A 15644-nucleotide genomic window follows, 5' to 3' on the forward strand; every position below is an offset into this window, starting at 1 on the left:
GAAGTTTTAACTTTTAAATCATAAAATATTGAAACAGTAAGAATGAAGCTGATAGCTTTGAATAAACCTTGCTCTAGGTTTCATATGGTACGGAGGGTCTTTGGCCCACGTCATCAGATGGTTGGCTGTGTTAATCACCCTCCATCCATGGGCTGTCCATCTGTGAAAAATCTTTGTTACTGCTATTTCTCAGTAAGTACTGCATAGATTTTTTTTTTCTCAAATTATGTACGTTTGTTCACCTTGGTCCCCAATCATGCATGTTAAATTTCGAGACTAATCGGGAAAACAAAATGGGCAATAAGCAGTCAATTTGTATTTGACTATATAAGTATGTTACCACTTTTTCTCAGAAAGTCACTGAATGGCTCTTTCTCAAATTTCATAAATTACATAGTTTCACGGACTTGGTCCATAGTTGTGCATGTTCAATTTTTTAACTAATCGGAGAACAAAATAGCCGATTGGACACCATTTTGAATTTTGACAGTTCAAGATTGTTACTGCTATTTCCCTGAAAGTGCTTCATGCATCTTTCTTTAATTTCCTGTGTAGGTTTCCATTGGCCCCTAGTTGTAAATGGCAATTTAACTAAAAATTGATTTTAGCAATTTTTCAACTGAGAGGAAAACAAAATGCCTTTTCAGCTAGGTAGCCATCATTATTTTTGAGCCTGAGTATGAAAAGAACATAATTTACAGCCAATTTTGAGTCTTTTTATATAACAATGTACGTAATTGTAACTGTAAACACATCCCTTGCTGGGAGGCTGAGTGATCTTACTTCTTGGTGTGGCCTGTATTCCCAGTAACCAAGAGGCCCATTGGGCAAAAATATCATCAGACAGTTTAATCCCGGAGTTTCCTCTTGTCTAGTTGAACATTTTACTTAACCTTCAGACTTGAAAAACCATGCCTCCCAAACTAGATCCAGTTTGTCGATTGAGGTTCGCTCCTTCAGATATAATTGTTGAGAGTTCATAATGAACTTACAATGGTGACAAAGTTACAGAACACAAGTATCATTTTGAACGATTTATTTGCAAGTAACAAAAAACACAGAAACACTATCATAAACTGACTGTCAAAATTCTTAATAACAAAATATTTAATGTAAAAATTGTACTTGATTATATGGAATAAGTGAAAAAATTTACCTTAAAAAAAGTGAGCTAGATTATTCTCATAAAAATATCACAGTCGTTTAAATGGCACGCTCAACATCACAGAAACTAACAGCACATCAACAAATATATTAAGTAAACCTGTATCTTAAGGCACTTGTTCAGGTCATGGTTTGGTTACTGCAGGGTCAGGTCACACTGACGAGATACGACTATGTGTTTAGGTCACACTGACGAGATTGGACTATGTGTTTAGGTCACACTGACAAGTTTGGACTGTGTGTTTAGGTCACACTGACGAGATTGGACCGTGTGTTTAGGTCACACTGACGAGATTGGACCATGTGTTTAGGTCACACTGACGAGATTGGACTATGTGTTTAGGTCACACTGACGAGATTGGACTATGTGTTTAGGTAACACTGACAAGTTTGGACTGTGTGTTTAGGTCACACTGATGAGATTGGACCATGTGTTTAGGTCACACTGACAAGTTTGGACTGTGTGTTTAGGTCACACTGACAAGTTTGGACCGTGTGTTTAGGTCACACTGACAAGTTTGGACTGTGTGTTTAGGTCACACTGACGAGATTGGACTATGTGTTTAGGTCACACTGACGAAATTGGACTGTGTGTTTAGGTCACACTGACGAAATTGGACTATGTGTTTAGGTCACATGGACAAGTTTGGACCATATGCTGTGGCAAGTTCGACACAACCCTTAAGTGTGGTGGACATATATAGTCACATTTCTATTTCTTGCCGAGTAAAAAGTGATTTGACATGCTTAGAGTTGGAGAAACTTATATGATCTCTGCTCGATATGTGCCCAACATGCAGTTTACTCAAGTTCTTTTTGAGGGTTTTATATTTCATCCAAAATCATATCTTGGTCATATTAAATTCCAACCGGTTTGTAAGACATACCCAGATTAACCCCTTTGGGCTCTCTAGATAGTTTCACTCAAATAACTGGCCCCTAGGGGCAAATATGATAACATGACTGCGGTTCTCTTTAATTGAACATAGGAATGTTTCACCAGTTTTAACTTAGACTGATATTGTACCTTAACTTCAGTTCTTGGAAGTACAAAATAAACCACACTCTTTATTTATGTGGAGCCCTTTAGACGCTGGAATGTTCCATACCAGAACTGTTCTGAATATTTTAATGAAAATGAGTCATGCCGATTGGTCAGCTCAACCTGGAGATCTTTGGATAAGTGAGTTTAAACTTGAAGATCTTTGGATAAGCGAGTTTAAAGTTATCGCTTCACACATTCCATTGGACACACCATTGTCATACAATATACATGTATTACTGTAACAGCAAATTTTTGTGAACAAGACCTGAATAGTTAAATCTGTGTTTTATAATTAAAAGATTAAAAAAATAAAATTCATGATCTTAAAGGCACACAAGCAATGATAGCACCACCAAACTGCCTCATTTGGCACAAACACTATGATATTACACAAACACTATGATATTACACAAACACTATGATATTACACAAACACTATGATATTACACAAACACTATGATATTACACAAACACTATGATATTACACAAACACTATCAATAATGATATTACACAAACACTATGATATTACACAAACACTATGATATTACACAAACACTATGATATTACACAAACACTATGATATTACACAAACACAGGTCATGGTCTAAGCTTTGAAAGGCATCATTTATGATGGTATAGGAAAAACACTTCTCTTTACCATGAGTTAATGTCATATACATTAAAAAAAGATGTGTTTTAATCCTCATTTAAATTACAAGAGGTCTACTTTACATTCTGGATGATTTCTTATGGTTCAAGTAATCAAATCATTACTCTGGAACAGATAATTGTGGAAAAAATTATCAAGGGCAAAATAGTTGTTCAGAAATCAATTGGAAGTTACCTGTATATTGGAGTATACATTATATCATGGTCCCCGGATTGTTTGATTAAGTCAATGTATGACAAGCAGAATTTCAGATTTGAAAACGAATGCATATGTTTGTTGTTGGGTTTATACTATATTTAAAGTAGGAAATGAAAGCGGAACTAAATAACAAAGAATTTCAAACATGATCCTCTAAGAGTTGATGAAATGGTAAGTTTCTGCTTCAGTGTCTCCTGATAACAGTTTAAAAACCTGTGCTCTATATTGAGTGAAGTACCTATAGGTTGGAATGATTAGAATGTTGTTGGTAGTTTTTGACAAACATAATCAACAAATTCATCACAAATAATATAACATTAATACAATCAATAACTAACATTCCCAAACTTTTCCTTAATAATTAACATTTTGACGACATTCAACTGACTAAAAACACATCAGTATTTAAAATCTGATGAAGAAACAATGTCATATACCGGACATTTTCACTGAAAGGATGATATAACAAGCATTGATGAGCCCAAGCGTTTACAAGCACATGCATTTGATAAGCCCAGAGTTGAACAATTAAAAAAGCACTTGATGAACCTAGAGTTGAACAAGCACTTGATGAACCTAGAGTTGAACAAGCACTTGATGATGAGCCCAGATTTCAAAAAGCACTTGATGAACCTAGAGTTGAACAAGCACTTGATTAACCTGAAGTTGAACAAGCACTTGATTAACCTAGAGTTGAACAAGCACTTGATGATGAGCTCAGATTTCAAAAAGCACTTGATGAACCTAGAGTTGAACAAGCACTTGATGAACCTAGAGTCGAACAAGCACTTGATGAACCTCGAGTTGAACAAGCACCTGATGATGAGCCCAGTTTTGAACAAGCACTTGATGAACCTAGATTTGAACAAGCAGTTGATGAACCTAGATTTGAACAAGCACTTGATGAACCTAGAGTTGAACAAGCACTTGATGAACCTAGAGTTGAACAAGCACTTGCCGAGCCCAGAGTTGAACAAGCACTTGATGAGCCCAGATTTGAACAAGCACTTGCCGAGCCCAGATTGAACAAGCACTCAACACATGGTGTCTGATACTGATACCCCAGTGAATGTTTCTGTACTATGTTGGGAAAACTAACCTAATGAATATCCCTTCATACATTTACAATTACACAAAAGATTACAAAGTCACTCCCAGATTTGTAAAGCTGATAATTCTTCAAAAAATGATCAAATATACTTTTGACTGACAATAAATCAGTCCAGATATCCAAAGACAAAGATATATCATGTATGTTACTGTCAAAGCTATGACTAAAAACTTTAGGCTAAAGTTGAGATCAATTTCTTCATCAGATCTGTGGAGAGCAAGCCCTCACCTCGCTTCACAAGACGTCCAACTTTGGGATTTTTATTCATCACATTTGACATCTTGTCATCCTCTCTTGAATTTTTTACATTGTTTGAATAATAATAAGTCTCCCTTTTGTCACCAGACTTCTGGTTAGGGAGTGATGACATTTGGTTAGAGACTGAAGGTTTGCGGTTAGACTGAGGGACTGTGGATTTGTTTTGGGTAGACGGAACCTTCCTATCACCAGATTTGACAGTCTGCCGACCCCCTATCTCACCTCTAGACTTTGAGGAACTTCCATTTCTGACCGAGGATTCTGAGCTACTGTTTTGGACTAGATTCTGATTTGTTCTATTAAAGCTGGGCTGTTGTGATCGTCTTTGTCTTTTGATTCTCAATTCTTTTTCAAGCATATCACACGAAACTTGATCTTGATTTGGTTTCTTCTTCGCCTGTTTGGTCTTTGACTTGGTAAGAAGTGTCTGTTCGCTGAGTCGTTGTTTAAGAAGAGAAAGACTAGACTGGAGTTCGTAACTTTGGCGACGACCTATTCCGCTGTCTATAGATGTAGGAGTGTCACGGTCATCGGTGCCAGATTCATCCTCTACGTTGTAAACGTCCTCCCAGTATCGCACCTCCGAGATATTTTCCAGTAAAGATATGGTCCCCATCCCCCCAACACTGACAGGGCGAGGCTTGCTATGCTCCATGTGAGGAACTATTTCAATTGTAGCCTTCTTCAACTGACTGTCATTTTTGGTACTACTTTTCCTACTTGAGGTAGCTGAATGACTATGGCGCGGAGAATATTTTTTAGAGTCTGACTCAGCTTTAAAACCAATGGCCGAGGTATTCACCTTTTCTCTTTTAGATTTTAAACTGGTTAAATCCTTTGTGCTTGAAGTTGAACTCCTGTCATCAAAACTTGAGTATCCTGTGTCCACAGTTCTACAAGACTCTGCACTACTCAGATCAGTCTTACAAGACTCTGCAGGACTCAGATCTTTCTCTGCTGCTGTAAACTCCTTTGACTCGCTAGCATTGTTATTGGAATCAGAGTTGATTTTGACTGGAGCGGTAGAGGGACGTGACTCGTGAACTGTCATCTCTCCAGTCAGCTTGTCTGTGGGTTGATCGGTGAAGTCACCTTTGACCTTTTGCATTGCAGCCATCTTGGAAGTATTTTCCTGAAGACGTCCCTGACACGACAAAGATGTTTTCACACTGTGATTACTTCTTTTTGCCTTCATTTCATGCTGTATTCTGAATCTACAACATGGAAAAGTCAAGTGTGAGTCCACAATAATGCTCATCAACGAAGGTCTGAATAATTTCAACGAATATGATTACTACCATTTCAGGATCACTGAACTCAGCCTCTTAGATACATACCTTGCAGCAGACAGCTTGGTGTGGCAGACACTTGAGTCGGAGTGGGCTGACTTGGTGGCGGAATGTTCCGTCTGTCGTAGATGTAACAGATGAGACTCGGATTTCGGCCGCTCTTTCTTTATCTCCTCTTTCTTACATGATTTAGGTATTTCAGACTTTGGTCGAGGCTTGGGCACATTAGCATCTTCTGCAGGAAAAATGAAAAAAAAAAGATAAACATTGCTGTAGTATATAGATTACTGACAGGGCCCAGCAACGTGTCTATGTCTGTATGAACTTAAGCTTAACCCAAGTTTTACACTGATATGGAATTAAATGTAAACTTTATTTATCTTACAACGATTGTGAAGCAAGTTATATATCAACTTATATCAAACCCTCTTGTTGGCCAGGATGAGAATCTTAGAGTTGGAGGAAACCGGAGTACCTCGGAAATACCTATGAGGGCAGGCAGGCAGGTGACTCCATACCTTTTCAAGTCCGACTAAGGTGAAAGCCAAGTGTGTTACACATTGCCACCTGAGCACCCTTCTGATACTGAATTACTACTTATATGGTCCAAATATTACATCATATAAATTATCAATACGTTATGATAAACTAGATCAATTGAGGGATTCGTTCAAATGTGACCTTTGACCCTTTAATATTGAATGATATGGCAATCCAGATTCAGCAAGACAATTTGGCAAATTACAGTTCCCCACCAGATGTTAAATTACATGCCAAGAATGTATATACATGTATGATAAATTTGTAATAAATAAGAACTCCAGAGTCACAGTGACCTACTTTTGACACATGACACCAAGATGAACCCCTATCCCGAGTATGAAGCTCCAGTCAGTAAACTCCAGTTAATGTAAGGGATGAACAACATTGAGATGGGACTCATGTTGGTGGGTGTCTCGTCTAAAAAATGACGAGAGCAATGTTGCCAAATGCCTTTAGGGGCCATTCAGGATCAAGGAGGTCCACTTTCTCTGAATATTCATATTTTTCTTGTTTGTCAGCAAAAAGAATTTTACACCATCCATCCCTTGATATTTGACGAATTTATTACGATTTTTCGATGTCACATTGCAGCCTTGAGCAGAAATGTGCCGACATTATGACAACAATAAGACAACAGCTTGCCTTCTGATTCTACCTCCGCGTTGGCGTGTACCTCCCCAAACAAAGAGAACTAAATTTCAGGAGTATGCATGATAACTTCCATGGAAAGTGCAAGTCAGAACTCAGAAATTGCATATTGGGAGACTAATGAAAGCAACTTTTACCTTGAGAACTTTACAAACCCCTATTGCATATCTGCATTAATCACAGTACAATATCTTCATGCAAAATTTCAGATAATTTAGCCTTCTGTAACAGCCTTACATCAATGTGTTCGGACAGTAATTCCAGGTTCTGTTCTAGCAGACCTTGACCTTGACCTTAGAAACTCTTATACCCCTATTGCACATCTGCATATAACAGTGTATCAAAATGTGATATTCCAGAAAATCAATTTGACATACCTTGGTGTCTCTGTTTATGACCAGGGTAGTACACATCCATTGTATCATCCTTCATGATCTGGAATCTGCCGTCCTGTTAAATAGGTAATTAGTTAAAGAATGGTATTAAAAAACAGAAGAAATCTGTATATAAAATACTACTTATAATCAGAAAGATAATTTGCCTTAAATCTTTGTATTCTGTCTGAAGGAAGGTACGGTTACCACAATTCTAATTATACTTAGCTTTACCACAATCCTACCAATACTCAACTTTACCACAATCCTACCAATACCCAGCTTTACCGCAATCCTACCAATACTCAGTTTTACCACAATCCTACCAATACCCAGCTTTACCACAATCCTACCAATACCCAGCTTTACCACAATCCTACCAATACTCAGTTTTACCACAATCCTACCAATACTCAACTTTATCCGAATCCTACCAATACCCAGCTTTACCACAATCCTACCAATACCCAGTTTTACCACAATCCTACCAATACTCAGCTTTACCACAATCCTACCAATACTCAGCTTTACCACAATCCTACCAATACTCAACTTTACCACAATCCTACCAATACCCAGCTTTACCACAATCCTACCTAAATACCCAGCTTTACCACAATCCTACCTAAATACCCAGCTTTACCACAATCCTACCTAAATACCCAGCTTTACCACAATCCTACCTAAATACCCAGCTTTACCACAATCCTACCAATACCCAGCTTTACCACAATCCTACCAATACTCAGTTTTACCACAATCCTACCTAAATACCCAGCTTTACCACAATCCTACCAATACCCAGCTTTACCACAATCCTACCAATACTCAGTTTTACCACAATCCTACCTAAATACCCAGCTTTACCACAATCCTACCAATACTCAGCTTTACCACAATCCTACCAATACTCAGTTTTACCACAATCCTACCAATACCCAGCTTTACCACTTTCCTACCAATACTCAGCTTTTCCCCCAATCCTACCAATACTCAGTTTTATACCACAATCCTACCAATACTCAGCTTTACCACAATCCTACCAATACTTAATTTTATACCCCAATCCTACCAATACCCAGTTTTCCCCCAATCCTACCAATACTCAGCTTTACCACAATCCTACCAATACTCAGCTTTACCACAATCCTACCAATACTCAGCTTTACCACAATCCTACCAATACTCAGCTTTACCCCAATCCTACCAATACTCAGCTTTACCCAAATTCTACCAATACTCAGCTTTACTCCAATCCTACCAATACTCAGCTTTACCCCAATCCTACCAATACTCAGCTTTACCACAATCCTACCAATACTCAGCTTTACCCCAATCCTACCAATACTCAGCTTTACCACAATCCTACCAATACTCAGCTTTATACCACAATCCTACCAACACTCAGTTTTACCACAATCCTACCAATACCCAGCTTTACCACAATCCTACCAATACCCAGCTTTACCACAATCCTACCAATACTCAGCTTTACCACAATCCTACCAATACTCAGCTTTATACCACAATCCTACCAATACTCAGCTTTACCACAATCCTACCAATACTCAGCTTTACCACAATCCTACCAATACTCAGCTTTACCCCAATCCTACCAATACTCAGCTTTACCCCAATCCTACCAATACTCAGTTTTACCACAATCCTACCAATACTCAGCTTTATACCACAATCCTACCAACACTCAGTTTTACCACAATCCTACCAATACCCAGCGTTACTACAATCCTACCAATACCAAGCTTTACCACAATCCTACCAATACTCAGTTTTACCACAATCCTACCTAAATACCCAGCTTTACTACAATCCTACCAATACTCAGCTTTACCACAATCCTACCAATACTCAGCTTTACCACAATCCTACCAATACTCATGCAGCTTTACCCCAATCCTACCAATGCCCAACTTTACCACAATCCTACCAATACTCAGCTATACCACAATCCTACCAATACTCAGCTTTACCACAATCCTACCAATACCCAGCTTTACCACAATCCTACCAATACTCAGTTTTACCACAATCCTACCAATACCCAGCGTTACCACAATTAATTCTACCAATACTCAGCTTTACCACTTTCCTACCAATACTCAGCTTTACCCCAATCCTACCAATACCCAGCTTTACCACAATCCTACCAACACCCAGCTTTACCACAATCCTACCAATACTCAGCTTTACCACAATCCTACCAATACTCAGCTTTACCACAATCCTACCAATACTCAGTTTTACCACAATCCTACCAATACTCAGTTTTACCACAATCCTACCAATACCCAGCTTTACCCCAATCCAACCAATACTCAGTTTTATACCACAATCCTACCAATACCCAGCTTTACCACAATCCTACCAATACTCAGTTTTACCACATTCCTACCAATACTCAGCTTTACCCCAATCCAACCAATACTCAGTTTTATACCACAATCCTACCAATACTCAGCTTTACCACAATCCTACCAATACTCAATTTTATACCACAATCCTACCAATACTCAGTTTTACCACAATCCTACCAATACTCAGTTTTACCACAATCCTACCAATACCCAGCTTTACCACAATCCTACCAATACCCAGCTTTACCACAATCCTACCAATACTCAGCTTTACCACAATCCTACCAATACTTGACCCAATTAAGCACCACATAATGACCTCCAGACACTTGGACACACAGCGGACAATCTGAAGATAATCCATGGAGTACAGGTATATATCCTAGTAACATGATGTAAACCTTGACTAACTAATTCACACTCCTTAATGAAGTCACAATGACTACAACTCACAATGGTTTCCATGTCAAACTGTAAAACTTCAAACTTTTTTTGTGCGTCATGGAGATCGTCTTCAGTAATCCCACAAGGTTTCTCCACAGGCTCGGCCTCCACATACAGAGGGCGATCTGATGTATCAGTCATCGCAGTATCACCTACAATGTAAGTCATAATATCTTATATCTTTATTTCAATACAACATGCCTAAATGGATAGGCAAGGGCTAATTTACATAGAAGAGTGTATGTCTGGACAAAGTCTCAGCTAAGGGTTAGGGGTGAGGCCCAGGGCTGTACATGACTGAAATCCCTTGTCTGTTATAACTACCTGGTGTGTTATAACTACCTTGTCTGTTATAACTACCTGGACTGTTATAACTACCTGGACTGTTATAACTACCTGGTCTGTTATAACTACCTGGACTGTTATAACTACCTGGTCTGTTATAACTACCTGGACTGTTATAACTACTTAGACTGTTATAACTACCTGGTCTGTTATAACTACCTGGACTGTTATAACTACCTGGTCTGTTATAACTACCTGGTCTGTTATAACTACTTAGACTGTTATAACTACCTGGTCTGTTATAACTACCTGGACTGTTATAACTACCTGGACTGTTATAACTACCTGGTCTGTTATAACTACCTGGACTGTTATAACTACCTGGACTGTTATAACTACCTACACTGTTATAACTACCTGGTCTGTTATAACTACCTGGACTGTTATAACTACCTGGTCTGTTATAACTACCTGGACTGTTATAACTACCTGGTCTGTTATAACTACCTGGACTGTTATAACTACCTGGTCTGTTATAACTACCTGGTCTGTTATAACTACCTGGTCTGTTATAACTACCTGGACTGTTATAACTACCTGGATTGTTATAACTACCTGGACTGTTATAACTACCTGGTCTGTTATAACTACCTGGTCTGTTATAACTACCTTGTCTGTTATAATTACCTGGTCTGTTATAACTACTTGGTCTGTTATAACTACCTGGTCTGTTATAACTACCTGGACTGTTATAACTACCTGGACTGTTATAACTACCTGGACTGTTATAACTACCTGGTCTGTTATAACTACCTGGTCTGTTATAACTACCTTGTCTGTTATAATTACCTGGTCTGTTATAACTACCTGGACTGTTATAACTACCTGGTCTGTTATAACTACCTGGACTGTTATAACTACTTGGTCTGTTATAACTACCTGGTCTGTTATAACTACCTGGTCTGTTATAACTACCTGGACTGTTATAACTACCTGGTCTGTTATAACTACCTGGACTGTTATAACTACCTGGACTGTTATAACTACCTGGACAGTTATAACTACCTGGTGTGTTATAACTACCTGGTCTGTTATAACTACATGGACTGTTATAATTACCTGGACTGTTAATACTACCTGGACTGTTATAACTACCTGGTCTGTTATAACTACCTTGTCTGTTATAATTACCTGGTCTGTTATAACTACCTGGTCTGTTATAATTACCTGGACTGTTATAACTACCTGGTCTGTTATAACTACCTGGTCTGTTATAACTACCTGGTCTGTTATAACTACCTGGACTGTTATAACTACCTGGACTGTTATAACTACCTGGTCTGTTATAACTACCTGGTCTGTTATAACTACCTGGTCTGTTATAACTACCTGGTCTGTTATAACTACCTGGTCTGTTATAACTACCTGGACTGTTATAACTACCTGGTCTGTTATAACTACCTGGTCTGTTATAACTACCTGGACTGTTATAACTACCTGGACAGTTATAACTACCTGGTGTGTTATAACTACCTGGTCTGTTATAACTACATGGACTGTTATAACTACCTGGACTGTTATAATTACCTGGTCTGTTATACATGTAACTACCTGGTCTGTTATAACTACCTGGTCTGTTATAACTACCTGGACTGTTATAACTACCTGGTCTGTTATAACTACCTGGTCTGTTATAACTACCTGGTCTGTTATAACTACCTGGACTGTTATAACTACCTGGTCTGTTATAACTACCTGGTCTGTTATAACTACCCGGTCTGTTATAACTACCCGGACTGTTATAACTACCCGGACTGTTATAACTACCTGGTCTGTTATAACTACTTGGACTGTTATAACTACTTGGACTGTTATAACTACCTGGTCTGTTATAACTACCTGGACTGTTATAACTACCTGGTCTGTTATAACTACCTGGTCTGTTATAACTACCTGGTCTGTTATAACTACATGATCTGTTATAACTACCTGGTCTGTTATAACAACTTGGTCTGTTATAGACTGGTCATAACTACCTGGACTGTTATAACTACCTGGACTGTTATAACTACCTGGACTGTTATAACTACCTGGTCTGTTATAACTACCTGGACTGTTATAACTACCTGGACTGTAATAACTACCTGGTGTGTTATAACTACCTGGACTGTTATAACTACCTGGTCTGTTATAACAACTTGGTCTGTTATAGACTGGTCATAACTACCTGGACTGTTATAACTACCTGGACTGTTATAACTACCTGGACTGTTATAACTACCTGGTCTGTTATAACTACCTGGACTGTTATAACTACCTGGACTGTAATAACTACCTGGTGTGTTATAACTACCTGGACTGTTATAACTACCTGGTCTGTTATAACTACCTGGTCTGTTATAATTACCTGGTCTGTTATAATTACCTGGTCTGTTATAACTACCTGGACTGTTATAATTACCTGGTCTGTTATAACTACCTGGTGTGTTATAACTACCTGGTCTATTATAACTACCTGGTCTGTTATAACTACCTGGTGTGTTATAACTACCTGGTCTGTTATAACTACCTGGTCTGTTATAACTACCTGGTCTGTTATAACTACCTGGACTGTTATAACTACCTGGACTGTTATAACTACCTGACTGTTAGAACTCCTGGTCTGTTATAACTACCTGGACTGTTATAACTACTGGACTGTTATAACTTACCTGGATCTGTTATAACTACCTGGTCTGTTATAACTACCTGGACTGTTATAATTACCTGGTACTGTTATAACTTACCTGGTCTGTTATAACTACCTGGTCTGTTTATAACTACCTGGACTGTTATAACTTACTGGTCTGTTATAACTACCTGGTACTGTTATAAATTACCTGGTCTGTTATAACTACCTGGTCTGTTATAACTACCTGGTCTGTTATAACTACCTGGACTGTTATAACTACCTGGTCTGTTATAACTACCTGGTCTGTTATAACTACCTGGTCTGTTATAACTACCTGGTCTGTTATAACTACCTGGTCTGTTATAACTACCTGGTCTGTTATAACTACCTGGTCTGTTATAATTACCTGGTCTGTTATAACTACCTGGACTGTTATAATTACCTGGTCTGTTATAACTACCTGGTCTGTTATAATTACCTGGTCTGTTATAACTACCTGGTCTGTTATAACTACCTGGACTGGTTATAATTACCTGGTCTGTTATAACTACCTGGTCTGTTATAATTACCTGGTCTGTTATAATTACCTGGTCTGTTATAACTACCTGGTCTGTTATAACTACCTGGTCTGTTATAACTACCTGGTCTGTTATAATTACCTGGTCTGCCTGATTTGACTTTATCCTGGATCATCTGGTAGGCTGTTTGGGCCGAGAAATTGATGGCGGCTGGAGATGTATCCTTGGGTCTATACATTGATAGATCTGGCGCAGTGAGAGGACGTTCACGAATATAGCCTGCCTTAGCGCGGTACACCCCTCGCTGAGAATTGTTCACCTCTGACTTAAGGTGACGGTACAGTCGCTTCTGTCGTCGTGTCTGTTTGACAGAGAGGAACTTATAATACACAATACTTCTTTGTTAACATCTGATATGATTTACTGTATTAAAGCTTTAAAATACTTTATTATCACAATACTTTGGTCATTCTTAAAAAATATCGGGCATCATAAATGAAACATAAACTGTTTGAGACCACTAATCTTCACATTACATAACTAATTTTCTATTACATATAAAGACATTACCTTGTCAAAATTTCCTGAATCATGAAAACAAACAATTCTACGATTTCTAACTTTCATATCAAAGTAATTCATAATATTATATTTACATTTACACTGCAGCCCCACTATATAACTTTACCAAGCTCACTTGGAAGTTATGAGTCCATAACTTCCAAATCTTTATTATGACGTCATTATTATAGTGACGTCATAATTGTCACGTCGGCGATAACGAAAGATGGCTGTTGAAAAGGCTGTTCCGTCTTTGACGATAATAATTTGTTCATTCATTATCAGAGTAAAATTCCTGGATATAGTCTTTCAAATTCAGCGCTTCATTAAATTTGCCTTTGTCCAGTTGGCATTCATCAGCCCATAACTTCCAAATGAAAGCAGTTCAATGCTTAAACATCGACCGCGATATCAAATTATTTATAATATAACAGCAGTCATGCTATTAACTAGCTAGCTTATGATATAAAAGTGTTCATGCTATAAAATGATTTATTATATAACGGCGACATTGCTATCAAATAATTTGTTATACACATATAATCGTGCATGGTCATGCTATAAAATAATTAATCTTATGACAAGGATCTTCCATGCTATAAAAAATCTATGAAATAACAGCGGCAAGGCTATAAAATGATTTATTATCAAACAGCAACCATGCTATGAAATAGTTTATATAGCGGTGGCAATGCTATAAAATAATATATTATATAACAGTGGTCATGCTATGAAAGTGTCTGTTTGACAGAGAGGAATGTATAATACACAATACTTCTGTTATTCATTGGATAACAGTGGTCATGCTTTAAATAATTTATCATATGATACAAATATATCATGGGAAACTTGATGCGAGGTACTGGTAATCAATGTTCTATTGCCCGACGCCGAAGGTGGACTTCCGCTGGGCCAAATACAACCTGTTGCCTATCATAACCACAAATTTAAAATGCCAAAGTTTCAATGCAAAATGAAAATAAAAACAAAATAAACATTTCAATATTATCTGTCGTGAAAAATGACGTTCCCCTGCATGCTGCCACCAACAAACTGAAAAGCTTTCTTAGCGTAAAACCCTTCAGCCCTATTTTGCTCAATTGATACAAATGTGATTATAATAATCAATAAGTTTATGCCGGTGAATGCTAAACAGTTTATCATAATATAATATTATAACTACAGTTATAGACCTAAACTACTGACTAACCTCCTTGTAGACTTGATACTACAGTTATAATCTACTGACTAACCTCCTTGTAGACTTGATACTACAGTTATAATCTATTGACTAGTCTCCTTGTAGACTTGATACTACAGTTATAATCTACTGACTAGTCTCCTTGTAGACTTGATACTACAGTTATAATCTACTGACTAACCTCCTTGTAGACTTGATACTACAGTTATAATCTATTGACTAACCTCCTTGTAGACTTGATACTACAGTTATAATCTACTGACTAACCTCCTTGTAGACTTGGTACTA

The 15644-nt window shown here is 37.8% G+C and overlaps 1 protein-coding gene and 1 long non-coding RNA gene across 3 annotated transcripts in view; one reads left to right on the plus strand and one right to left on the minus strand.

Annotated features, from left to right (window-relative positions):
- The first annotated feature begins 1028 nt into the window (after window positions 1-1028).
- Window positions 1029-2295, plus strand: LOC117336027. Its single transcript, XR_004534524.1, has 3 exons — window positions 1029-1315; window positions 1380-1411; window positions 1604-2295. It is a non-coding gene; the product is annotated as an uncharacterized LOC117336027 (long non-coding RNA).
- Window positions 2296-2716: 421 nt separating this feature from the next.
- LOC117336026 overlaps window positions 2717-15644 on the minus strand; it is a 35700-nt gene continuing 22772 nt past the window's right edge. For both annotated transcript variants that reach the window (XM_033896357.1, XM_033896358.1), the window contains 5 exons: window positions 13736-13955; window positions 10130-10272; window positions 7305-7377; window positions 5785-5971; window positions 2717-5661 (listed from right to left, as the gene is read on the minus strand). In XM_033896357.1, coding sequence (XP_033752248.1) covers window positions 4362-5661; window positions 5785-5971; window positions 7305-7377; window positions 10130-10272; window positions 13736-13955 — 1923 coding nt within the window. In that variant the 3' untranslated portion in view covers window positions 2717-4361. The remainder of the gene's footprint in view (window positions 5662-5784; window positions 5972-7304; window positions 7378-10129; window positions 10273-13735; window positions 13956-15644) is intronic.

Source organism: Pecten maximus, chromosome 10, assembly GCF_902652985.1.
Source record: "Pecten maximus chromosome 10, xPecMax1.1, whole genome shotgun sequence".
NCBI lineage: Eukaryota > Metazoa > Mollusca > Bivalvia > Pectinida > Pectinidae > Pecten > Pecten maximus.